A 27670-nucleotide genomic window follows, 5' to 3' on the forward strand; every position below is an offset into this window, starting at 1 on the left:
TATAAAGTGCAGGAAGTAATACAATAACGTCAAAGGACAATGCTTCATGCTTCATTCTTCACCTGTTCTTGCATTGTACCAATTCAACTCCTCTGCCTCTCATGTTTGATATAAATATAAATGCAACAATAATTTGAGACGTCGACGATTCAACCACAAGGGGGCAGAACGGATATGGTTGAGGAACACATTTGGAGGGATTTTGGACCATTCCTCTGCAGATCTTTCACATTCTTGGGTTTGCGCTTATTAACTACCTTCTTAACATAACATAACATAATGGCAAGAACAGGCCATTCAGCCCAGCAATGTTTGCCTTTTCCCACCACTAAAGTGTACCGACTGCTTAGATGGCCTAAAAGCTAAACAGTATCTAGCACTGTAGCACTGTATCAAGCCCCCAGTGTTTCTGCCTCCATTGGTATGCTTCCAAGACGTTTCTGCCATGTCCTGGCAAGCTATTCCACACAGTGACCACTCCTCTGTATGAAAAAATACTTCCAAATATCTGTGTGGAATTTATCCTGTAGTTCACCTAGGTAATCCGTTTAATGAATTACATTTTTTTTAAGTAATTTAAAGTATTGCCGTTTTTCTTGACACAAGCTTGAAAATTACATACCCAAAATAAAATGGGTACTATTCTTGAACCCTTGGTCTCTACTGAAAGGTAACCCTTTGTGTTTTTTGTCAGAGTCAGAATTACAATAAATATTACAAAAGCAAAATTACAGAAGCCCAAACACAGTGAGGGAGGAAGATTTATTCACTCACTGAAAATATTTGTTTTGAATTGATACAGATTATTGTGTCTGGAGCGGTTTGTTCTACAGTGCATCCGGAAAGTATTCACAGTGCTTCACTTTTTCCACATTTTCTTATGTTACAGCCTTATTCCAAAATTGATTAAATTAATTTTTTTCCTCCAAATTCTACACACAATACTCCATAATGACAATGTGAAAAAAAAATTTTTGAGATTAAAAAAATAAATAAATACATTTTAAACTAAGAAATCACATGTACATAAGTATTCACAGCCTTTGCCATGAAGCTCAAAATTGAGCTCAGGTGCATCCTGTTTCCACTGATCAACCTTGAGATGTTTCTACAGCTTAATTGGAGTCCACCTGTGGTAAATTCAGTTGATTGGACATGACTTGGAAAGGCACACACCTGTCTATATAAGGTCCCACAGTTGACAGTGCATGTCGGAGCGCAAACCAAGCATGAAGTCAAAGGAATTGTCTGTAGACCTCCAAGACAGGATTGCCTCGAGGCACAAATCTGGGGAAGGGTACAGAAAAATTTCTGCTGCTTTGAAGGTCCCAATGAGCACAGTGGCCTCCATCATCCGTAAATGGAAGAAGTTCGGAACCACCAGGACTCTTCCTAGAGCTGGCCGCCCGTCTAAACTGAGCAATCGGGGGAGAAGGGCCTTAGTCAGGGAGGTGACCAAGAACCCGATGGTCACTCTGTCAGAGCTCCAGCGTTCCTCTGTGGAGAGAGGAGAACCTTCCAGAAGGAATGGGTGAAACTGCCCAAAGACAGGTGTATCAAGCTTGTGGCATCATATTCAAAAAGACTTGAGGCTGTAATTGCTGCCAAAGGTGCATCAACAAAGTATTGAGCAAAGGCTGTGAATACTCATGTACATGTGATTTCTTTCTTTTTTTTCATTTTTAATAAATTTGCAAAAATTTAAATTGTCATTATGGGGCGTTGTGTGTAGAATTTTGAGAAAAAAAAAAAAAAAATTCCATTTTGGAATAAGGCTGTAACATAACAAAATGTGGGAAAAGTGAAGCGCTGTGAATACTTTCTGGATGCACTGTATGTCTAGCCAAGGTTGACAGAGAGGTATAGAGTGAAGCCATTTTGCTAGGTATGTAAGCTGAGTTGCTAAATAATACTGGTGGAAATTGATCTTGGTTTCTGTCTGTAGGGCAGCCAGTTTTATTCTTGGTTTTTTGTTTTTCCAGTAGAATATTGTGATGAGTGAGTCCAAAGTTTTAAACCAGTTCGAGGGCAGTTAGGGTTAATGGTAATGTTATCCAATGGGTAAGGCCTTCTTTAATGGTTTCTAAAAGGGGGGTGTAATTTAAGTTAAATAGTTTGGGCAGTCTAAGAGAGATGTTTATTCTTAAGTATGTAATGTTTCCTGTGGTAAAAGTTTGGGCCTGTGTGTTGTTTGTTTCCATATACATGTAAGACTGTTGATTTACTCCAGTTGATTGAATAGTGAGATATTTTTTAGTTTTGTTACTTTGTGTAGGAATTTTGCCAGGTTTTGGAGAAATAAGATGATATCGTCTGCATTTAGACTTATTTCATGGGTTATAGTGGCTGTGGGGATGCTGATAATTGTATTGCTCTGTCTGATTTCTGCCGCTAATGGTTCTAAGAAAATGGCAAATAATAGTGGCAAGAGGGGGAAACCTTGTCTCGTTCCACAGTGAAGTATAAAACTGGGTGAAGTTATGCCGGTGGTGATTGGTGAGTGAAAGAGAGTGTCTTCATCCTATGTATGAATAAGTCTCCGACCATATAAAATGCTTTTTCTGCATCAAGAGGTACCATTATGGAGTCCATTTTCTTCTATTGTTGGTGGCTTACTAAACTGAGTATTGCTGGATGAGTTTCTGTCTTTAATTAACCCTGTTGGGTCGGGTGGATTAGATGGGGGATAACGGACTCCATTTGATTAACCAGTGAGTGCATAATTTTAACCAGGTGTGTTGGTATCGCTGCAGGCCGTTCCACTAGACTATTTTTTAATTGCTATTTTGAACAACAGGTTAGGGCTTGAGCTAGTTTGTTTTATTGCTGCGTTAATCACTGAAACTGGTTGTCTACCTGTTCAGTGATTGAACATTTGTTTTAATAGCGCTGGAATTTGTCACTAGCTTAGTCTTGATTTGTTATTCCTTGTAAACGATTTTAGCCAATTGAAATAGGGCCCACATCACCCAGCTGCTTAAAAAGCCTACTCTGGATCCCTCCATCATCCAGAACTACTGCTAACTTCTTTTTCTATCTAACTTTCTTCTTTCTTTTCCAAGAACAACCTGCTAGATCAGTCCGGCTTCAGATCTGGCCACTCGACGGAGACTACACTCCTCTCCATCAGTGAATCACTCCGTGCCGCACGAGCAGCCTCCCTCTCCTCTGTCCTCTGGCTATTAGTGAGCTGCTTGCACAAACAGACTAAATACTTTCGCTGATAACACAAAGCATGTGTAATTACAGAAATTCTTCACTCTGGCCAAAAAGAATACGGTGTTTATGCAATACACATCTGGCAGTGTGATTTCCATCAACAATGTGCTTTAGTATGGCCCATCCCAACCTTTGGATGCATATACAGTGTATTTCTGCAATGTTTCACAAGCCAGAGATTCAGAGGGAGCGGCAAATATTACCCGCTGTTACCTAACATTAACAATAAGCAACTTATTCAAACTTTGTTGTTTGCCATGAGCACTGCAGCAACAGCTGAAAGCAGCACAGCCAATAAAAAAAGATTTTTGTCATTTTTTTTTTTTGCTTCTGCTTCTATAAATCAAACCAAATTTGATGTTGAAGATGCAGTCCAGTTTTGAAGACTTATTTTGTTTCAGCCACTCATTAGGAGCTTGGTGTATGATGGTATGGCTGCTGGTTGAATTTGTTACTAGATGTTAGTGTGCATGCCCATGTTTGAGCATGTGTGCTTGTGTGTCTGAAACATCATTAGGTAACAAGCAACCACCAAATCACCAGTCAGCCCAGGTCAGCTCCGGTCACTCATTGGCCTCCACTGGTTTCCCATTGCCGCACGCATCCGCATCAAGGCGCTAGTGTTGGCATTCCAGGCTGCTAAGGGGACTGCCCCACCTTACATACAATGTTGAATTGCTCCCTACTCCCCCAGCAAGACCACTCCAGTCTGCCAGCTCTGATCACCTTATGGTTCCCTCATTATGAGCACCTGGCGGTCGAGCTGCACGTTCACACCTGTTTTCCGATCTGGTTCCACAGGGGTGGAATGACTTGCCTTACCATGGTCAGGACAGCAGAATTCCTTCCATATTTCCATGCAGACTAAAAACACACCTTTTCACCTCCTGATCCCTCCCCCCCCTTCTAATATCCCTCATCTAATCCTAACCTTTAATAAAAAAAAATGTTTTAATTGCACTTACGACTATTGTCTTTTTGTTTAGAACAGCTATTCATGCGTGTTTAGCTAGTTATGGATTTGAAATGAAAAATGTAAATGAAATCATTTGGAAAGAAAGAAAACTACCCTTTTTTATTCTTTTAAGAAAACAATTTTTTTTCCTATGAAATTATTTATTTCACAATCAGTAAAATAAAGATATCTAGCTATATATAAACAGTTTATATCACAAGAATCACAGTTAAACACAGTATGCTTTGCATTCAGTCTGAAACCAAGTCTTTGTGAAGGAGGTGGGCCAGAGTCCATATTTGCTGGAATCTGATTGGGAGGGAGGGGTGAGTGGGCGGAGCTAGTCCACACTCAGGAACTTGCGCTTCTTGGCCGTGCGCATGTAGGAGCTGTGCCGCCACTCCACGTCCGCAGTGCTCTCAGCGTCCAGAGTGCCCAGCCTGATCGTGTGCACTGCAAGAGACACAGAGACGCTGAACCACTGTGTGTGTGTGTGTGTGTGTGTGGGGGGGGGGGGGGGGGGGGGGGCGTGGGTGGGTGGATAGTGATCTTGATTACGTTTTCCAATGTGCTATAATGGCATCAATTTTAACTCTTGGCCAGTTAATGACTTAAATATTTACAAATACTGAGCATTTAAAATACAAAATGTATTTGAAAATACATTTGAGTATTTGCAATTACTTTCAATTACTGAATTTTAAATACTTCATTTTTCAAATACCAAGTATTTTATTTCATGGAATTATTTGATAATACTTTCACAACATAGGCCAGTGGTGCACCAGGCTGTTGGATGTGTGAGAACCTGAAAGTTCAGCTCTGAAAGCATTTTGTCAAATAAGAGGACAGTATTTTTGAGAACACACCAGGTGACTGATGAAGGTCCAGTTGTTCTGCTTTTCATTGTTAATAGAAGGTGAATATGCATGGCAGAATCTTATTTGATCAGCGTCTAACCTTAAAACATTCTACAGATCGAACTGCACATACAGGGGTACATGTTTTGCTTGGCTCACACGGTCAGCAAAGGAGTATTAACATTCATATCAGGTGATCCATGTAGGCATTACATCACTTCTTATAGGAAGGTATTTTGCTTACGTTTCATTTCAAACCTTGGCCCCACCTCTGACAGTTCAATGTTCTTATGGTCCTTCTTCTGGTATGTGTGATGTCTGAAAAGATTACATGAATTTAGCAGATGCACTTGTTTTACAATGTTAGAGAGTATAACGCATCCACCCCAGTATTAGGAGTAGCAGTGCCAGACCAGTGTGACAGCAGCAAAATATGACATGCAAGTTGACTTACTTCAACCGAGAATTATAGACCAATATAGGGACAGTAATGTATAAGTAAGTATAGCCGTGCCAGCTGTATAGTACATCAGCTCACATCTAATTCAAAACCTCAGTGCCAGTCTATTGGACAGTGAAAGGTCACTTTTGTTACATCTTCCAAAGACTGTAAAGGGCTTAAGCTGACATCAAAAAACAAGCAGTAACCAAGGCTGATCCCAACCCTCACCTATGGTCACGAGCTTTGGGTAGTGACCGAAAGAACGAGATTGCAGATACAAGCGGCCGAAATGAGCTTCCTCCGTAGGGTGGCTGGGCTCAGCCTTAGAGATAGGGTGAGGAGCTCAGACATCCGAAGGGAGCTTGGAGTAGAGCTGCTGCTCCTTCACGTCGAAAGGAGCCAATTGAGGTGGTTTTGCGCATCTGATCAGGATGCCTTCTGGGCGCCTCCCTTTGGAGGTTTTCCGGGTTCGTCCAACTGGGCGGAGACCCCGAGGTAGACCCAGAACCTGCGGGAGAGATTATATATCTCCCCTGGCCTGGGAACGCCTTGGGATCCCCCAGGAGGAGCTAGAATGTGTTGCTGGGGAGAGGGACGCCTGGAATACCCAGCTTAGCCTACTGCCACCGCGACCCAAGCGGAAGAAGATGGATGGATGAATGGATTTACAAAATTAGAAGTTGTTGGGGAAAAAAAGGCCTGCCGTTTGAAAAATATCCCATAGGATTGCAACAACGTTGAACTTTGTGCGTCATTTGAAAGGTTTGTTTGCTGCAGATAGCATACGAGTGGTCAGACGTACGTGCACGCACAGGATCTGCCTATTTTTAATATGCCAGGCTATATCGGCTAAACATCATCCCAATCTCAAAAATAAAATTGAACGTTCTATATTGTTTCCTAGTGGGAAAACAAAGTCTGGGCGATGTAGCCTCGATGTCTAGGAAGCAGGGTATTGGCATGATATTCTGTATTGGCATGTAGCCTTATGGTTAACATGGATGACTGGGACCAGGAAGGTGAGTGGTTCAATCCCCGGTTCAAGCCACGATAAGGTCTGCACAGTTCTTGGGCCCTTCGTCCCACATTGCTCCAAGGGGGGATTGTCTCCTGCTTAGTCCAATCAACTGTATCCAACATTCGCTTCGGATAAAAGCATCAGCTAAATAAAATGTATTATTATTATTTTTGTATACAGAACTTACATCTCACCTGAAAGAAATGTAGTCCTCCTGATTGGCAAAGGTGATTATCCGCTTACTGTCTTCTTTTGGCACAGGAAAGAGATATTTGAGGATGCTGGACACCTGAAAGATATGCTTTCATGTTTCATTATTGTAACCCAATCAACACAGAGTGTTGAACTTTTACAAATGGAAATCTAAAAGGTTTTCATTTCAGTTTCACAGACGGTAATTGTTCACATATTTCCACATGAGATGAGTGAGGTGCCGTCTGCTTCTCACCCTCCTTCCCAGCCGTGAGCTGAAATTGTGGAAAATAAGATGAGGGAAGGCCTCTGACATGGTGCCGATGTCGGGGACGTCGTGTCTCATCACCACGTTGTACAGGGTGAAATACGCGGTGGGGCCAAACGGCAGGTGACTCACGACCAGGGCGTCTAGAGAGAAACAAGGTGAACGTCAACACCAGCACAACCATGACCAGCAAATCTATAGAAAAGCACACCTTGTACATACCCTTTAATTTCACTTCAGCAACTGTATTTTAAAACTTGCCCAAAGAAATTGCCATTTTTAGCAAAGGTCGGTAGTAAGGATGTAGGACTGTCTATTCTGTCCAACTGAATGTTTTTTATTTTTTCTTATTATTTTTAGTTATTTATAATGGTAAAACAACCATGACTAGAAGGGACCTAGGTCTACTTAAAGAAACTTCCTCATGTTCCAGACATTGCCTCGTGGAATGCAGTTTTGGGCCTACCTGGCTGGCCTCTGGTCTCGTGCAGGATGACCAGGTCAGTGACAGCGTTGGCCTTGCAGGCTTGCACAAGTGCATTCATCTCGTGATTCCCTCTGTTCATACGCTGAGCCCCGGGGAAGATCAGCTTCACCTCCTGCCAAACCACAACAATCAGCCTCACCTCCTGCCAAACCACAACAATCAGCCTCACCTCCTGCCAAACCACAACAATCAGCCTCACCTCCAGCCAAACCACAACAATCAGCCTCACCTCCAGCCAAACCACAACAATCAGCCTCACCTCCAGCCAAACCACAACAATCAGCCTCACCTCCAGCCAAACCACAACAATCAGCCTCACCTCCAGCCAAACCACAACAATCAGCCTCACCTCCTGCCAAACCACAACAATCAGCCTCACCTCCAGCCAAACCACAACAATCAGCCTCACCTCCAGCCAAACCACAACAATCAGCTTCAGCTTCGCTCCAACCAGAAACAGACATGTTTGCTCCGTCATCCACTGCTGTACTCTCCACTCAGCCTGACTGCAGGTTAATTACCTCTGATCACAGCAGCAGCAGCAGTGCGGCACTGGGGGCTTGACATCCTCAAAGTTACAAACCCAGTACCCCAAATATTATGCTAGAACGATAATAATAATAAATATAGCAGGGTCCAAGCAGCATTGCAGCAGGCACAAGCACAGACTTTCTTCTTGTTGCTGTTTTTTGAATGCTCATAATGTAGGGAAAAATTCACAGAACGAAAGATCTCCCTCCTAAAAGCATGATAACCAATCACAAGTCAAAATCAGACTCCACCTTAGTGAGCAGGCTGGTTCCTCCAAAACTCTCGACGATGTGTGCTAAAAGTTTATCAATATATCTGTATTAAAGTATGATATGTACCCTGTATAGTTTCAAACTGATTAGCTGCTAAATTGTGCTAGGATTACACAGTGAGCCCAGCCAGCTGGCAGGGGGGGGCCCGTCTTGAACTGTGTAGACCACACTGTCAAGGACACGGGCAGAGCAAGATATGACTGTACAGCTGATTTCTCCGGGACTCTCAATGTTTTATGCCAGAAGTGTATCTATTTGACCTAGAACATTAATTATAGCTGAGCTTATGAAAACGCAAGAAACCACAGTGAAAACTGTCGAAATGAGAGAAAAGAATGCTACGTACATTTACGCCCTTAGAAGAGAATAATTAATCAAATGTTTAGTATGTCTGTAGATTAGAGAAGTATATTAGAAGTGAATATTAATGAAATGTTTAGTTTGTCTGTATATTTTCAATGATTACTGCTGCTTAGTTCGTCTTATAAAAGTGAAAGATACAGAGTGACGTGTATGGATGACGTGTTAGAGGGAGGGCATCCAGAACTTTATGAGGTCTGGTAGTTTGCCAAGAGCAGGTGCGGGGTGAAGTGAGGACACGTAGTTGGCAGAATGCCCTGAACTTTGTAGAGTTGGCAGAGCATAAGGACCGTTGGCAATTTGCCACAATGACGTTGTGGGAGGAACGTTGGGAGGAGTTACGATAAGAAAAGTGTGGGTGATTTGCCAGAATGAGGTTTGAGGAGGAGTTGTAGGTGGAGTAACTGTGTATAAAATGGGTGTACAAATGCCAGTCGGGGTTCAGTTCTGGAGAGCTGATCCGGCTTTATGCACGTGTGCTAATAAAGTCTGATTTTCCTGAAGATCTTGCTGCCTGGTGTCGTCTTTTCCCTCGCGAAGATGTTTTTCGACAAATTGAAGATTTGGACTCTGTCGTTTCCTAGACACGACAATAAATGGACTGCATGGACACAGCATACAAGTTCAGCAAAAAAAGTGATTTGGTCAAATGATTTAAGAGTTATGCATATTCTTTTCAATTTCACCTGTAATAGCACCACCTTTTGACCCAGTAGAACCAAATTATACAAGTAACCTTGGTTTATTATGGAAAAGATATCCAGCTTTGGGAGAATCCAACTTTGCTTTCAGAATTTATTAGCATGCATGTTATTTTGCTTTACTATTTTGAGGGCGATCCTGGGAGGAGATCTGCTCTCCGTTGTGGATTGGCCACAGGACTGCTTCGAGCCCGGTAAATCTTCGAAGACTAGTAAGGTTCATTTAGATTTGGTTCAGCAGGCCGGACTGCAGCACTGAACTGTATAATAGCTCTTATATCAGTTATATTACAGATCAATGGTCTGCAGTGTTCATTCCCACTTCTGTCCCCAGTGAGCACACCTACTATCCCGCCCTTTACCCTGACCGGGTCATAACAGAGAGAACAGGCTCACACATGGGCATTTTCAGAAAAGAGTAAAGGCCACATTTCTATTTGTTAACGCTAATATTTATATACAGTGGTTGCGCAGCCCAATGGAATATCACAGATATTTTTGAAACCAGGATAGCCAAAACCTGCGTTTTACACTAATTCAATTCTGATGAAAATAATAACAAAATAAATGCACAGCATGCCCTCACACAGGCAGAAAATAAATGCATAGCATGCCCTCACACAGGCAGGAAATAATCAGGGACACAAAAACAACTTTAAAAGACTAACAACGACAAAAATGAATAACCCAGCGGGTTATTACCGTATGGACAGCACCAGGTTATTATATTATATATATATATATATATATAAATCCAAATTTATGCTTAGAAAGTGGTGTAGGCACATTTCAAGCCATTTTCTATGTGCACGCAATGGTTATAAATGAGGCCCCAGCAAATAAAATCTAAAATTCGGATCCGTCATCTCATGTTAATCTTTTGACCTCCAACTGATTTGTCTTCGGTGTATAGCAAAAACAAAGGATTTGACCTTGCTGTTACAATACTTTTGGAGGAGACTGTATTTTCTGGAGATTCAACCAGCACATTTCCTCACCTGGGCAGGGAGATCATGCTTAAATCCAAAAGACACCCAGACTTGGTGTGTTTGATTTAAAAAAAAAAAAAGCGACAATGAATTGATGCATTTGTGAGTATTCATGCTTATGTTACAGAATTGTAACTACCTGAGATAGAACAGACTGAAATCCACTGGTGCAGCAGTAGCTAGTTAAGTTAGCAAACTGAATACAGACAGGAGCTGTGTGGAAAGCAGCTATTAAAGCTGATGTTTTACAAACACATTTGAGCGGTTTAGCTCATCTGCCTGCAATGGAGAGGCAGGGTTCAGAATGGGGAGCAGACGGTTTTTTTGTATACAAGCACAGGAAAACATACAGATAATAATACACCTTTAATGCTTACCATTGGCTGTTTCTCAGGGTTGATGGGTTTCCTGAGGACTAGGCTGAATATTATTGCAGCATTAAAATACCGTTCACTATGCTTAGCAGAACCAGCGGTATCTAGTGGTCAGATACACATACTAGCCAACTACCCATGTTTGAATCTGCACCAAGGAAAGGTTTGCTACACATTGGACGTTGGAAACAATATTGATCCCCCCAACCCCCTGATCCCCCCCAACCCCGCAACAAACCTTTGCAAACATCTTGAGACGGGAGCTGGGGTCTCGCGATGTCGTGACCATGATTTTGGGGTCCTCCACTCCAGCCCACTTGTACTCGTCATCCATGTGAGAGCTCACGCCTGCGCAGGGGAAATGACCACAGACAACATGTTCCTCTTCTATTCTGACAGCTGGGTTTGAAAAATCCGATTGGCTGGGGTGAGCTCTGACACTCACCCTCTCCTCCCTCGTCATCGTATTCCAGAAGCTTCTGGAGCTCTAGAGCCTCTCGCCGAACCGTCGTCGGGATCATGTGGTTCTCTGCAAAACAACATGAGACAAGTTCTCATATGACTAATATGTAACAGACAGTATCCAAGATGAAAAAATAAACTGCATCACCACACGTAACAGATCTTACTGCATCCCTTAAGCCAGACAGTAAAGACACTTAATGTCTCGCAGTCCTACATTCCCCATCTTTCCACTCAATTCAGAATGCCAAAGCGGAAGCTGCACCTGAGCAACACTGGGAAACAGAGGCATGGGGACACCCACCATCTAAAGCAGACTTTATCTTCTCTTTCTTCTCTTCGACCGCACGCTGCCTGTCCTCCAGGGCCTTCCTGTACAGGTACTCTCTCCTCAGTCTGGCCTCCCGTCGAAGCTACACGCGCACACACACACGTACACACACGCACACGCACGCAGACGTACGCACAGACACACGCAGACACACGCACGCATGCACACACACGCAGACACACGCACACATGCAGACACACGCACGCATGCACACACACGCAGACACACGGACATAGACGCAGACACACAAACGCACAGACAAGGTTTAAAAACATTATGACATCTGATTAACCAGATACATGATGAGTACAGACTTACTTTGGCCATTGTATTAATCAGACGGCATGTTAGTACCGTGACAGTGCAGGATGCATTCTCACACAAATAGGTATTTTCAGTCAACTACATTGAGTAGCTTTTTGAAAGAGCTCACTGAACTTGTTCTTCACATCTGCTCCCAGGGGGTTTTTATGAAATGCAGAGGTGAATGAGGCAAAATGAACGGAGTGCAAGAGTGTCATGTTTTAATCGATCATTCTTGACAACCGCTCATGTAACGTCCGTCACTTTTTTGAGGAAATGTTTCTGTAAAACAGGCGTTTTTAATAGGATTGTATTAACAATGTATATGCAAAGGTAACTTTGACGGAGGTGATCTGTGTTCTATAATTGGTTCCTTTTTTCTAATAGTATCTTTTTGAACATTATGGACAGTTGATGGGCCAGCACACTGTACCAAAACATTGTATAACTGTACAATAACTCAAGCTCATTGTTTGAAAATTGGTTCTAATTGAGAAATGTCACAACAAATCATGCAAAATTCTAACATCCAAACTCAATATCACCGTTCGCCCATTCCTTCAGTTTGTTTCACCCACATATGTTTCACTTTGGTGATATTCAGGGCTTTACATGAATAGAATACAATTAAAGAACAATGCATTATTTCAGTCCAAATGTGGAAATAAAATAGGTTAAACGAGGAATTGTTTGATTACAAAATTGTGTAGTGAAAAATGTATTTCCCAAAAATGATGGAGCTCACTGCACGTATAAAAAGTGCTGTCATGTCGCTCATTTCTGAGAATCTGCACATCAAGCACATGTGCACCGTTTGATTACAGGGCCAGTAAGCTTCAGTTAATGTTCACATCAACCATCAGAATGGGGAAAAAATGCGATCTAAGTGACTTTGACCGTGGAATGATTGTTGGTGGCAAACGGGGTGGTTTGAGTATCTCAGAAACGGCTGATCTCCAGGGATTTTCACACACACTAAGTCTCTAGAGTTTGTAAAGAATGGTGCAAAAAACAAAAAAATACAGTAGCAGCAGTTCTACAGACAGAAATGCCTTGTTAATGAGACATCAAAGGAGAATGGCCAGACTGGTCAAAGCTGACAGGAAGGTGACAGTAATGCAAATAACCACACATTACAACAGTGGTATGCAGAAGAGCATCTCTGAACACACAACGCATCATAACTAAGTGGATAGGCTACAGCAGTAGAAGTCTAAAACATAAGTCTAATAAATACCTAATAAAGTGCTCGGTGAGTGTACATTTATACAAACCTTGGTGGATTTAATACATTTTCACTATTTTCTATTGTACGCACATATTAATTCCATAGCAATGTCAAGGAGAGTATACAAAAATACGTATTTCCAAATTAAACTACATTAACACTTGCCCTTGATGAAACTCCAAACAATTTATTGTGGCAAGCATATCGTTTGGCATACATCTCTGACTTAAAAAAAAATATATATTATTTCTCTTGACTCATAAAGGCTTCCCTGACTGTCACTGGCACAAGTCTGGTCCTCATGTTGGCTCCAAATGCTATCAAAATCCTAGAATCAAGACTAGATCCTGAAAGCGTTCTCATACCTGCACTAAGCAACAATTCAATACACTTGACTAATCAGAAACAGCAGAGAAGCCAACTGGAGGAGGGACCATGTGTAAAAACGGATGTCATTCCCACAGCGATCAAATTAAAGATGACAATCCGCACTTTAACCTCATATTCATTGTTAAATTTAAAATCCAATGTGCTGGAGTTGAGCCAAAAGAACAGAAACTGTACCACTGTCCAAATACTTACAAACTGCACTGTAGTCCCACATTTCAGGACACCATCATTTTTGGTTACGTAAAATAAAGAAGTCACGTTAACTATTTTGTCACATATCTTCTCTGGTGATGCTTTTCTAGGCCTCTACTAAGCATTTTCAGCTTCTGCCTTTATCGGTGGTTAGTAGCCTTAATTCCTGTACAGCAGATGACATACTGTTCAAATCGGATGAATGATTTAGCCAGTCTGAATGTTCCAGTTTTGAATGTTCCTTTGTTGCTTTAACAGTCTGTTTAGGATCATTGCTTTGCTGCAGGATGAAGCATCGTCCAAGTGAGTTTGGAAGCATTTGGTTGAGTGTTAGTTTGGTTGAAGAGGCTTCAGAATTAATTCTGCTGCTGCTATCAGCAAATACACCATCAATGGAGAAACGTGAGCCTGTACCGATGGCAGCAGAACATGCTTAAACCAAAAGACCCCATCATCAGAGATATGGGGTGGGGTGGGGGGGTGCTTTGGTTCTTGGGCAGTTCCTTTTCATCTCCACAGTTTGCGCTTGCCATTACATTACATTACATTACATTATTGGCATTTGGCAGACGCTCTTATCCAGAGCGACGTACAGTTGATTAGACTAAGCAGGAGACAATCCTCCCCTGGAGCAATGCAGGGTTAAGGGCCTTGCTCAAGGGCCCAACGGCTGTGCGGATCTTATTGTGGCTACACCGGGATTAGAACCACTGACCTTGCGTGTCCCAGTCATTTATCCTAACCACTACGCTACAGGCCGCCCCCTGATACAAGTCAACTGTGGTCTCATCTGTCCACAATACCTTTTTCTAGAACCCTGCAAGCTCTTTTATGGACTTAAACTGTAACCTGGCCATCCTGTTTTTGCGGCCAACTTGTGGTTCTGGTTAGTGGTAACTTGCAGTGTAGCCTCATGCCTGCCTCTTGAAGGGTGTTTCTGATCCGTCATACATGTGTTTGGGGACTTGGGGTCAAATGTTTACTTCTTAAAAATGACCCAAACAGTCGATTTTGACCATTTTGAAATCTGATAATAATGTAGGTGAACAACAGGAAAATGCTTAAATTGATATATTAGTACCACTGAAATCAATGCTATTTGGTGGCCATCTTGAAAACATTCAAAATCATTTCAGATGGTTCTCAAATGTCAAAACTGAGATTCAGATCCATTTCAGATAAGTGTGTTATGACTTCCCCTCAACCAAGTGGCTGCTATGATAATATAACATTTTTATCATGTATCATGATACATACTTTTTAGGGATTTAGTTAGTCATTTTCTGTCCAAATGTCACATCCATAACGCTGTTATTTAAAATAAAATAAAATGGATACGGTTTTCCGTGTTGAGCAACCACATAGCCATGTTTTCTTGTCATACCACGTTCGCGAAAATATCGTGTTGTGTTGTATTTTTTTCCCCCATTGCCTTCGTTTTCTATGTTAACGTCTGGTATATCAGGGCCAAGAAACGCCACAACTGAAAACTTTAATTTTTAAAGTGGCTCCGTAGCTTATGCTGACTAAGACTTTGCCTGTCTTTAACATCGGATAAAGACCTAGGCAATAACATTAACGGTGCAATAACGAAATAAGCACTTTCGTTTTAGTGGATGCCTGCTCTATTTAAACGGTAGCATCAGCTATTACTAGTAAAAGGTTTCACAATTCGACTATGTAGCTATATTGCTTATTCAACAATGTAGCTAAATGCCTGATTGCACTGGATTCTTCTTAGATATTTTTGCAACCATTTAATGCTGCTATCCTTCAACACAAGGGCAAAAATATGAATATTCTTAAAATATAAATGTTTACAATTCGCTTACCATGTCTGCGCCCAGCTTTTCCCCCGCACGTGTATCGATGGAAAGTTAGCAAACGTAAGGACGAAACTTCCGGTGTGCGATATAACACAAAATGTCAAAATAAAAGCGTAAAAAAAAGTTTTCGGTATTAAGTTACCGCCACCGCCACCCATTGGATCACTTACAAACTGCATTTCTAACCTTAACTGAAAGGTATGTTGCTGTGATGGTTGCTGGTTTTGGTCAGCTAGAGAAGTAATTCAAGAAAGAACTGGTTTTAGCCCCAAAGATCTTTGTCTATTTTAAAGGATGAGTGGAAATCGTCTGAATCACCCAAAAATGCCATAATGTTAATGGATTTAAGCATCGGCTATATGCTGCACGAGAAAAAGCAAAACTAAAGTTTTCACAGAAAAAAATTCTGTATGAATGTCGGGCAGAGGAAAAGCAGTTCAGTACTGGGGACCAAGTCTTTGCCCTTTTACCTATGGTTGGTTCAGCATTCATGGCTAAATTTACTGGTCCATTAATTTACTGCGATGCGAAAAGTTTCTATCAAAACTATTTAATAGCTACTCCTGGTCACAGGAGGTCAATTACATTTTACCATGTTAACTTGTTGAAGCCTTATTTTGTTTGTGAATTGACCCCTTCTAAAGGAACCGATTTCTCTCCATGTAGTGGTATGTAAACCTGTACTTTTGTCCACCAAGGTTCCTCATAGGGTGACAATGGTCTTGTAACAATGTTTTAACACAAGAATCTTACCAAATGTACCTTAAAGGCTGTTCCAATGTGTAGATGGGCCCCACGGTCTGGTATCTGTTAAGGCTCTGTTCCAATCTGTGAATGGGCCCCACAGTCACACAATGCAATCAGTATAAAATTGAAAAGTACAAATGTTTGTGCATTATTAGTTTAGTCAGATTGTGTTTATCTATAATTGTAATTTAGAAGATCTGACCATATGAGTGCAAATTAATTTTATCGTTCAAGATAAGCTAGTAAGGCCTGGGACTATAAAGCTCAGGTAAGAAAGCAAGGCCAGGTACTGTAAAGCTTAAGTAAGGCCAGGAACCGGAAAGCTCATGGCTCAAACTTACTGAGCCCAGGGTGTGTCTTTACTCACTGAGGCCAGGGTGTGTCTTTACTCACTGAGGCCAGGGTGTGTCTTTACTCACTGAGGCCAGGTATGAGAAACATACAGCAGCTGCATTAATGAAATACAATGTGTGACTGTCCACAACCGTATTTATTCACAGAATTATTGCATCAAGGTGGTCCAAGTCAATATTACACATTCTAACAAGTTCAAAAGCACCTCAGTATCCTTATCCAATCATATCTGGGCATCAGTAGTGGTTTTCTGATTTGGCTGATTGTATCAAAGTAGATTAAAAAAGTTATTAAAGACTGAACATGTTTTTGCATCAATCTCTCTTTAGACAAAAACCTGAGATTTTTGAAACATCTTGTGTTGTTCCAGTGACAGACTGTCTTTTTAAAATCGACAGATCAAAGTCAAACTAAAAAAGGGGGTGGGGACTAGACATCATCACACCTGAACTTGACTTAACAGAGAAGCCTACCAAATCCTTTTAATGTGGCTATCTAAAATGAGGCCTCAATGGTCAGCTGCTACATGATACAGAAAAAGAAATCAAAATGGCCGTTTTAACAGTAGTCAGACAATGGATCTCTAATCATCCACAAATAAGTTAACATATCTTAAGTTTAAGGTACATCAGAATGAACAAAAGAACACAAGCCAAAGAAGAGAGGCCAAGTTGGACACACTCTACAGCCAACACCCACTTGTTTGCAGGCTCAGAGAAAGTGTGTGCATTACACTGAGGGTTCAGTCTGATTTAAACCTGCTTGTTGAGAGAGGGCCACTAGATCTGTCAATTTGTTTGGACTGACCGAGTCAGATATTTCTGTCATTACAGGGCAGTATTTTCTATTCTGGAAAACAAAGTGGTGTTTCTTCAGAATTCAGCATTGAAATAAAATATTTTCCTTATTATTATTTTTATTGAGTTAATGGGTGACTTAAAAGGCAATTCTGAGTGAAGTATGATGGGGGTTCAGTTCCTTCACAGGTCACTTAAAGGTTTCTATAACTTTGGGACACAGGGACTGTTATTCTATTAAAAAACAAAAACAAAAAAACATACTAATGTATGGAATCCATTTGTGTCCTGGAAAAACAGGGCCATTGGGAGCGCTGAAGGGAAGATGCAGTATTTACACGGAGTGACATAATTATTTTAAAAAAGAAAGAAAAAAAGATCTGCGGTTGAAGTGTCCACTCTCCACCCCTCCAGTCCTCCTCTCATGTCTTGTCTCACATTTCAGTGATGGGGCAGCGATCCCTGAGCTTTATTTGGGGTCAAAGGTGAACAACATGCCAGCTGTGAGCGCCATCAGGAACTGAAAAACCGCCTGACGACGAACTGGCCCAGGAGCAGAGCTGCAAGCAGCATGAGCATGTACTTCACATAGACGTTATCCAGCTCCAGAACAGCAATCTGCAACACAGAGGGGAAAAGGTTATGTATGTACACCCCGTATGTATATCATTTTACATGTCAAATGTATGTCAATAATAATAATCATATATTTTATTTATCATGCTCCTTTCATTTAGAATAAAATCTCAAGGTGCTACATAAAAGATCTAAGGTTTACACAAAAAAATTAATAATAAATAAACAAGGACAACACTATAAGGACATACTGACACAAGAGAGACAGTGCTGGAAGGTGTGTTTTAGGCCAGTTTTTAAACAGCTGAGATGGGGCGCGGCAGAGCTGAAGGCCCTCTCCCCGTTGAGTTTAGTGGGGGTGTGAAGGAGCAGACTGTGGCTTGACGTGAGGCAGCGAGTGAGGCTGTGAGTGAGGTTTAAGGCTGTGAGTGAGGTTTAAGGCTGTGAGCATTTCCTTGAGGTAGGGGGAGCATTCCCATGTATGCATTTGAATGTTAGGAGAATCATGTAGGAGCCAATGCAGAGATGCGAGGATGGGGGTGATATGGAGGTGTTTCCACACGCAACATCTATGCATGTGAAATGTACATCGCTGTGAAAAAGTATTCGACACCTTCCTGATGCACACTTGTCACACGGTGGTTTCAGATATCAAGGAACATGTAATATTAGACAAAGAGATAAAAAAAGAAAAACACAAAAAAATATTTTGAAACTATAACTTAATTTATTAAATGAAAAAATGATCAAACACCTACAGCTGTATAAATAGCAGTGCATTAAAAACGTGAATAAAGTGCAAATATTTTTTAATAGCTTTTAGCAAATTGTATCAAGTATGCATTATTCTTTTCCAGGAAGCAAAGAAAAGGAACATTAATATGTTCAAAAAAACATTTTTCAAGATTAAACTTCACTTTAAATTACTGAACTAATATTTAATTTAATTTCTTGAACACAACTGTATATAGCCCATAAAAAAAAGTAATTACCCCCTTGAACCTCAGCGATTGCACAAACTTTAGTAATAACTGCAACCAAATGCTTTTTATAATTTGATCTCAAGTCTTTCACTGGGAGGTTTCATTCAACAATGGCAAGTTGTCCAGGTAATGAGGCAACATAGCTTCACCACACCACCATGTTTCACTGATGCCATGATCTTCTTAGTGTGAAAAGCTCTATTTGCTTAATGCCAGACATAATGGGACCCATGGCATCCAAAAATGTATTTTGACTCATCTGTCCACAGAACATTATCCAACATTATCCAACATTATCCAATCAGAGTGCTTTATTCTCGTTACTCGCCCTCGAATCCCATTTTTGCCTAGTCTCTTACTGTGGAGACATTAACACGGTCTCTTACTGTGGAGACATTAACACGGTCTCTTACTGTGGAGACATTAACACGGTCTCTTACTGTGGAGACATTAACACAGTCTTTTACTGTGGAGACATTAACACAGTCTCTTACTGTGGAGACATTAACACAGTCTCTTACTGTGGAGACATTAACACTGTCTCTCACTGTGGAGACATTAACACTGTCTCTCACTGTGGAGACATTAACACTGTCTCTCACTGTGGAGACATTAACACTGTCTCTCACTGTGGAGACATTAACACTGTCTCTCACTGTGGAGACATTAACACTGTCTCTCACTGTGGAGACATTAACACTGTCTCTCACTGTGGAGACATTAACACGGTCTCTCACTGTGGAGACATTAACACTGTCTCTCACTGTGGAGACATTAACACTGTCTCTTACTGTGGAGACATTAACACTGTCTCTTACTGTGGAGACATTAACACTGACATTAGCTGAGGCTCGATAGGTGCCTGTAGTTCTTTGGATGTTCTTCTGGGATCGTTTAGGACTTGAATCGTCACTGTACCATTGGAGACATTTGGCAGGCCTGCCACTCTTTTTCCCCCGATCTCTTTTATAATTTCCTTTGATCGTTGGCATAGTGCACTTACGGAAATGTGGTGGTGACTACTGCTCAATGAGCTGAATGTAATTAAATTGGGTTAATTGGCAATTACTTGGTAATGGGTGTTCCATAACTTGTTGAATATTACATTACATTACATTACATTAAATTATTGGCATTTGGCAGACGCTCTTATCCAGAGCGACATACAGTTGATAAGACTAAGCAGGAGACAATCCTCCCCTGGAGCAATGCAGGGTTAAGGGCCTTGCCCAACGGCTGTGCAGATCTTATTGTGGCTACACCGGGATTAGAACCACCGACCTTGTGTGTCCCAGTTTACCTTAACCACTATGCTACAGGCCGTCTCTGTAGCGTAGTGGTTCTGAACAAATCCTAAACATGGCCATGGCAGATAACAGATACCACAACCCTAGCCATAAACTAATGTTAGCTCTGCCAACCCTGGGTCTAAGTGCAAAGCTATGTGTGTTCACATAAAAGGGGTGTTTATAACAATGACCCAATGGGCCTATGTGTATTGCTGCCTTTATTTTGTAGGTTTGTGTATTCATCAGCACAGAAGGGGGAGTAAGGATTGATCATTTAACTTTGTTAGATCCTTTAGCATACATGTTTTTATGTTTTTGAAATCCTATCTAAAGGTGCTAACTACAGTATTTTATCTGACCGTCTGATGCATTTTATTATTCATGATAAGCTTTTAAGGTTGCATGTAGCAGAACCTCACCAAGCTCCCTTGCTGTGCGATCCACTGTGATGCGGTTCGTCAGCAGGAAGTCTGTGTCTCTGTGTGTGTGTGCGTGTCTGTGCACGCGTGCGTGCGCGTGTATGTACAGTACTGTGCAAAAGTTTTAGGCAGGAGTGGAAAAAATGCAGTAAAATAAGAATGCTTTCAAAAATAGAAATGTAAATAGTTTATTTTGATCAATTAACAAAATGTATGAACAGAAGAAGTGAATGAACAGAAGAAAAATCTAAATCAAATCAATATTTGGTGTGACCACCCTTTCCCTTCAAAACAGCATCAGTTCTTCTTGGTATACTTTCACACAGTTTTTGAAGGAACTCGGCAGGTAGGTTGTTCCAAACATCTTGGAGAACTAGCCACAGTTCTTCTGTGGATTTAGGCAGCCTCAAATGCTTGTCTTTTCATGTAATCCCAGACAGACTCCATGATGTTGAGATCAGGGCTCTGTGGAGGCCATACCATAATTTCCAGGACTCCTTGTTCTTCTTTACGCTGAAGGCTATATGTTTGGGGTCCTTGTCCTGCTGCAGAATAAATTTGGGGCTAATCAGATGCCTCCCTGATGGTATTGCATGATGGATAAGTATCTGCCTGTACTTCTCAGCATTGAGGAGACCATTAATTCTGACCAAATCCCCAACTCCATTTGCAGAAATGCAGCCCCAAACTTGCAAGGAACCTCCACCATGCTTCACTGTTGCCTGCAGACACTCATTCTTGTACCCACTCTCCAGCCCTTCGGCGAACAAACTGCCTCCTGCTACAGCCAAATATTTTACATTTTGACTCATCAGTCCAGAGAACCTGCTGCCATTTTTCTGTACCCCAGTGTTTTCATGCATAGTAGAGTCGCTTGGCCTTGTTTCCACATCGGAGGTATGGCTTTTTGGCCGCAATTCTTCCATGAAGACCACTTCTCCGCACAGTAGATGATGTACCTGGGTCCCACTGGTTTCTGCCAATTCTGAGCTGATGGCACTGCTGGACATCTTCTGATTGTGAAGTGAAGTAAGCATGATGTGTCTTTCATCTGCTGCACTAAGTTTCCTTGACCGACCACTACGGTCCTCAACGTTGCCCGTTTCTTTGTGCTTCTTCAACAGAGCTTGGACAGCACATCTGGAAACCCCTGTCTGCCTTGAAATTTCTGCCTGGGAGAGACCTTGCTGATGCAGTATAAATTGGACAAAATCAACAATTTTACTGACTGGAATGCTCAGAACTCACCCCTCACCTCCACAAGCAAAATTAAATATCTGGGAATAAATATTTCCACCAAGCTGTCAGAGTTGTTCCTCCTGAATAAATACAATTGAAGATGATTTAAACCATTGGACAAACTTACCACTATCTCTAATTGGTAGAATAGCAACTGTATTACCATACACCAAAAATGAACTACCTCTTCAGAATGATTCCAACCCAGCCCACCACAAAATGGTTTAGTTCATTAAACACCATCACAACTAAATTCTATTGGAAAAATAAAACGCCCTGGATCAAACTTTCCACTTTACAGAAACTCAAAACTCAAGGAGGACTGGAAGCCCCAAACTTTTATCAATACTATTTGGCAAACCAGCTAAACTACATCACAAACTGGATTCATCCCAACCAACAAGACAACCCATGGATAGAAATAGAACAATCGCCGTTTGTGCAAGTGTACCTAGAAGATGCTGGTTTGAAGGCAAAGGGTGGTCACACCAAATATTGATTTGATTTAGATTTTTATTCTGTTCACTCACTTTGTATTTTGTTAATTGATAAAAATAAACTATTAACATTTCTATTTTTGAAAGCATTCTTATTTTACAGCATTTTTTCACACCTGCCTAAAACTTTTGCACAGTACTGTGTGTACGCGTGCCTGCGTGAGCGTGTGTGTGTGCGTGTGCGTGTAGCAGAACCTCACCCAGCCCCCTTGCTGTGCGTGTGTGTGTGTGTGTGCGCGTGTGTGCGTGTGTGTGCGTGTAGCAGAACCTCACCCAGCCCCCTTGCTGTGCGTGTGTGTGTGTGTGTGCGCGTGTAGCAGAACCTCACCCAGCCCCCTTGCTGTGCGTGTGTGTGTGTGTGCGTGTGTGCGTGTAGCAGAACCTCGCCCAGCCCCCTTGCTGTGCGTGTGTGTGTGTGTGTGTGCGTGTGTGTGCGTGTGTGTGCGTGTGTCCGTGTGCGAGTAGCAGAACCTCACCCAGCCCCCTTGCTGTGCGATCCACTGTGCGATGCGGTTCCTCAGCAGGAAGTCTCCGATGAATCGTGCGATGCGGGACAGGAAGCCCGTCATGCCGTTCTTGAACACGTGCAGTGCCATGCGGTACCCGAAACTCAGCAGGGCAATCACGCGCCCCCAGTTAATCTCAGAGTCGAACAGGCTGGGAGAGAACAGACAACCCTTACGAAGCCATCCATTTCCAGAACAGAGAATCATGCATATTTAATAAATGCACACAATACAAAATACATAATACATAAAATAAATGCGCCATCCATTAATAAAAAATAAATTCTCTCTCCCAATTTGGTAGCCAATTGTTCCCCGTCTGATCCAATTAGAGTTAGTGTTAGACACACCGCCCACACCCCGTCGCTCAGCGGCCCAAAGGAGAACAACACGCCTTATTCAAGTCGTCTCGTCTCATGCTCATGACCATGATTCCGAGGTGCTTTATTGTGCAGCAAACAGTTAACCCTGCCAAGACCCTCCCTCTGGAGCAGCGAGCCAATTATGCTGCTCCACGTGAGCCGGCCAAACTTGGCTTTTGGCAAGTCAAACCCCGGTCCCCGGTGTGCAACTGCAGTGAACTGCAACCGCAAGTCTGCTGCATCTTAGCCTGTTGTACCACCGTGGCTCTACACCATCCATACATATTTACATAGACCCACCTTTGATCTCTGCAATTTCAGATTACTAGGGGCCAGTCATAAAATTCACATGGTTGCTGGTTGAGAAATTCTCAATTAAATCTTATGATGTGGGGAACGTAATAAAGGTTGTATTCGAAGTCTGTCTGAAGAAAATTGTTTTTGGGACGGCCTGTAGCATAGTGGTTAAGATAAATGACTGGGACACACAAGGTCGGTGGTTCTAATCCCGGTGTAGCCACAATAAGATCCGCACAGCCGTTGGGCCCTTGAGCAAGGCCCTTAACCCTGCATTGCTCCAGGGGGGATTGTCTACTGCTTAGTCTAACCAACTGTACGTCGCTCTGGATAAGGGCGTCTGCCAAATGCCAATAATGTAATGTAATGGGACATATGTTATTAAAAAGGATGCATATGCTCCATTAAACAAAATATTTATACCTGCAAGGCACTCCATGGCCCTCAAGGCACTCCATGGCCTCCCTTTCCAAAGGACTGCTGACCGTTTCTGTATCCTGCCCTGTGGTAATTACTTATTTATTTTCTTTACTTATTTTGAATCCAAAACAATGCCCTAGCCTTTGACCCAGGTCTGATTTGGAATGGCCAATCGTATGTCAGCACTCATACCCGAACCCCCGGTTATCAACTCAGGAGGGTATAGACAAACATACTCTCCACTGAAAAACGCCATGTCAGCACCACGCATCACACCTCAGTTCCTAAGTCAGAGTCGCACAAGATGACGACAGTTTAACAGGGATCATCCACGCACTGGAACTATGGATGCCTGGAGTCACAGGGATCATCCACGCACTGGAACTATGGATGCATTCAATTGAATAACAATGCGATTAAACAAAAATAAAACATTCGGAAATTGGAAAGCTACTACAGAATTTTTTTATTAATTATTTATTTATTGTTTTAAGAGCGGACAGTCCATCCATATTAATTATCCACTTTATTAAGATGGGGAAAGCAAAGAGGCGCAGAGATGGAGGTGGGTTCCAGAGCTGGGTAAAATACATAATTATTTTGAAATAAAAGACTTCTGGGCTCGTGCTTGCCTGGGGCAACTGAGACAACCAAGAGGACCAAAAGGTGGGGTTTGCCATTGTAATTGAGTATTTCATAGGCTCCAAAACACAAGACAAGCACAGTAAAGCTTAGAAAGGTATCTGACCCAGTTCTGGTGCCCACTATTTTAATAACATGGTGTTCCAGCACCTGGATGAGCCCCACAGAGAATAAGAACCTGCTTGCAACACACACTTCACCAACACACTTCCCAACTCAGGAGTCAAAGCAAGGATAAGAATAGTTAAACATTATTTTATGTATTACAAACGAAAATTGATGTCAAAAAACCATTGTAGTCTAATGTGTCAGATTATGACTAAATTTGGTGTGCCTATTTTGTCCCAAGCAGGCTTGGGCAGTCTGTCGGTGCATACCGTTCGGCGATCTTGCAGAAAAAGTTGTAAGCATTTTCTGGGGTCACTTGCAGCTCGGACAGCATTTGCATAAAGTTCAGGTCATAGCGCCTGTTGATGTCATCTCCGATAATCGCCAACTGCTGCCCAACACGACACATCTGACTGCAGAGAGAAAAAGAAAAAAAAAGCCCCAAAAATTATTTTTCCATATTAACACTCAGTATCCCTGTATCATCACTAGAGTTGCAAAGGTAATTTTCAGAAATTTTCTCATGACACCATACAAATTAAATCTGAGAAGAATTGTTCAGATTCTCCAGAGAAGTTAAGCGAACTGTGGTTGGGATGAATAAAAAATATATATATTTGAAAAACCGCCAATAGAAGAACAAATCTCTTATCTGCTTGTGATCGGAGTCGCTTAAATATTATTGGACACTAGTACTGGTATGTGATCGAATCTAAATGGTTTACAAATAGTCTGGAGTGTTGTATTGTATGGGATGTGAACGTTGTAAGATGAAGATCTTTTGTATGAAATTTATGGCTCTAGGTGGAAGGAAATCTATTTTAAACACGTTTTAAGAATAAAAACTCGCTAACATGTGGAGAGGGACAAATCCCCCTAAATTCTTTCGAAATGCATTTGTACAAATACTGCGGGATTTATCAAAGTTTTCAGATGTCAGTTTTTTAGTGGGAGCAGAACAAACTTGACAAGTCTCAGCTGAACGTATTGTGCGCGGGAATGAAAGCGCACGGTTGTAAAGCATGTTTTGTGCATTCATTATTCCATTCATTTATATTTTATTAGATTTTGAATGGCAACATTATTTCAATAAGCCAATTGTATATTATAATTATTCATATCATATGAGAACGCAACAGGATTCAACATTAAAATGGGTGATGTTTAATTCCGGTAATCCTGATTAATTCATGCATGCTTATGTGGAGTGTAATATAAATTCCACAAAATTAGCTATAAATAGGGCGTATCCAGAAAGTCTAAAAGTTTGCTATAAATAGGGTGTATCCTGCTTAGACCTGTTTATATGTCTCTTAACTTTACATCTACATGTATTGCTTTAGCCTATCAGACGGTTTGGGGCGTGGCGTAGCCTACTTTGGAAAGAACACATATTCAAAGGCCGAGCCGATTTCTGTTGAGGCTCACAGAAGAAACAATGAACAATAACGGCGCGTTCAAGTTCAAACATGTTATAGAAATGGCATGGCATGCGCTTCATTTGTTAATGAGTTTATTTTTATTTTTACTCACATTTAATTTCAGAGGTTAACTGTTTTTCCCATTCGGAAGGTGGTAATTCAGTCTTTTCGATATGACATGAATGCAGCATTAGACTCTCTTCAGATTACATTTATTGCTTTAATAGAAGATTAAAGCATGGCCTACCTCCAGAACATGGCCAGGTGCTTTCTGTCCTCAGCTGACTGGCACAGAACAGTGAAAATATACTGCTCCTTGATAATCCCAGACAGTAACATCTCAGACAGTATAACTTTGCCTCCACTTTTATGAGAAACCATTTTTATTTTACCTGACAAGACAGAGATTACAAAAACAGCGATATCTCCAATGCAGCACTCCAGTCCTATGTGGCACATAAATAGTTTATGTAGCTTATATAAACAAAAATAGGCCAATTACCAATGTTTAGATGTCAGTTTAGATGAAAAGAAGGAAGCCTGCGCACTGATATACACACTTTTTTTTAGACAACGTTTCAATCCCAGCGGATCTTCATCAGGTTTGGCACATTGCTTTATGTTTCTCCATGAGGACAATCAGCTAATTTCCTTTTCCATTTTTGAACAGAATAAATAACGAACAATAACGGCGAGTGCAAGTTTATTATAACAAAATATCATGGCATAGAAGATGTTAAATCCTAAATAGGTTTTATAGACAGTACTGTGCAAAAGTTTTAGGCAGGTGTGTAAAAATGCTGTAAATGCTGTAAAGTAAGAAAGTTAATAGTTTATTTTTTATCAATTAACAAAATGCAAAGTGAGTGAACAGAAGAAAAATCTAAATCAAATCAATATTGTGTGTGACCACCCTTTGTGTTCAAACCAGCATCAATTCTTCTAGGCACACTTGCACAAGTCAGAGATTTTTTAGGCATATAGTCAGGAGTGTGATGAACCAATTATACCAAACAGGAGCTAATGATCATCAATTTAATATGTAGGTTGAAACACAATCATTAACTGAAACAGAAACAGCCGTGTAGGAGGGTTAAAACTGGGAGAGGAACAGCCAAACTCCAGCTCCCAAGATGAGGTTGCTAAAGACAGTCTAATGTCAGAAGTCCAATACACCATGGCAAGACTGAGCACAGCAACAAGACACAAGGTGGTTATATCACATCTGTAAGGTCTCTCCCAGGCAGAAATTTCAAGGCAGACAGGGGTTTCCAGATGTGCTGTCCAAGCTCTGTTGAAGAGGCACAAAGAAACGGGCAACGTTGAGGACCGTAGTGGTCGACCAAGGAAACTTAGTGCAGCAGATGAGACACATCATGCTCACTCCCTACACTGTCCAGCAGTGCCATCAGTCCAGAATTGGCAGAAACCAGTGGGACCAGATACACCCATCTACTGTGCGGAGAAGTCTGGTCAGAAGTGGTCTTCATGGAAGAATTGCAGCCAAAAAGCCATACCTCTGACGTGGAAACAAGGCCAAACTATGCACAAAAACACAAGAACTGGGGTGCAAAAAAATGGCAGCAGGTTCTCTGGACTGATGAGTCAAAATG

General features: G+C 41.5%; 2 protein-coding genes across 2 annotated transcripts in view; both read right to left on the bottom strand.

Annotated features, from left to right (window-relative positions):
* Window positions 1–4267: 4267 nt before the first annotated feature.
* On the bottom strand, window positions 4268–15524 carry imp4 (IMP U3 small nucleolar ribonucleoprotein 4). Its single transcript, XM_061258809.1, has 9 exons — window positions 15407–15524; window positions 11435–11543; window positions 11114–11197; window positions 10907–11016; window positions 7421–7553; window positions 6943–7097; window positions 6689–6783; window positions 5279–5352; window positions 4268–4627 (listed from the first exon to the last, which is right to left on the bottom strand). Exons 1-9 carry the CDS (start codon window positions 15407–15409, stop codon window positions 4515–4517), a joined length of 876 nt encoding a protein of 291 aa, XP_061114793.1. The 5' UTR covers window positions 15410–15524; the 3' UTR covers window positions 4268–4514.
* A 1094-nt stretch (window positions 15525–16618) lies between these two features.
* The window catches only part of LOC133138844 (bcl-2 homologous antagonist/killer-like), a 29764-nt gene continuing 18712 nt past the window's right edge, over window positions 16619–27670 (bottom strand). The window contains exons 4-6 of the mRNA XM_061257945.1: window positions 24906–25049; window positions 22778–22958; window positions 16619–17916 (exon numbers count right to left, since the gene is read on the bottom strand). Of these exons, the coding sequence (XP_061113929.1) occupies window positions 17812–17916; window positions 22778–22958; window positions 24906–25049 (430 nt within the window). The 3' untranslated portion in view covers window positions 16619–17811. The remainder of the gene's footprint in view (window positions 17917–22777; window positions 22959–24905; window positions 25050–27670) is intronic.

The sequence above is a fragment of the Conger conger genome, chromosome 10, assembly GCF_963514075.1.
Source record: "Conger conger chromosome 10, fConCon1.1, whole genome shotgun sequence".
NCBI classification, from domain to species: domain Eukaryota; kingdom Metazoa; phylum Chordata; class Actinopteri; order Anguilliformes; family Congridae; genus Conger; species Conger conger.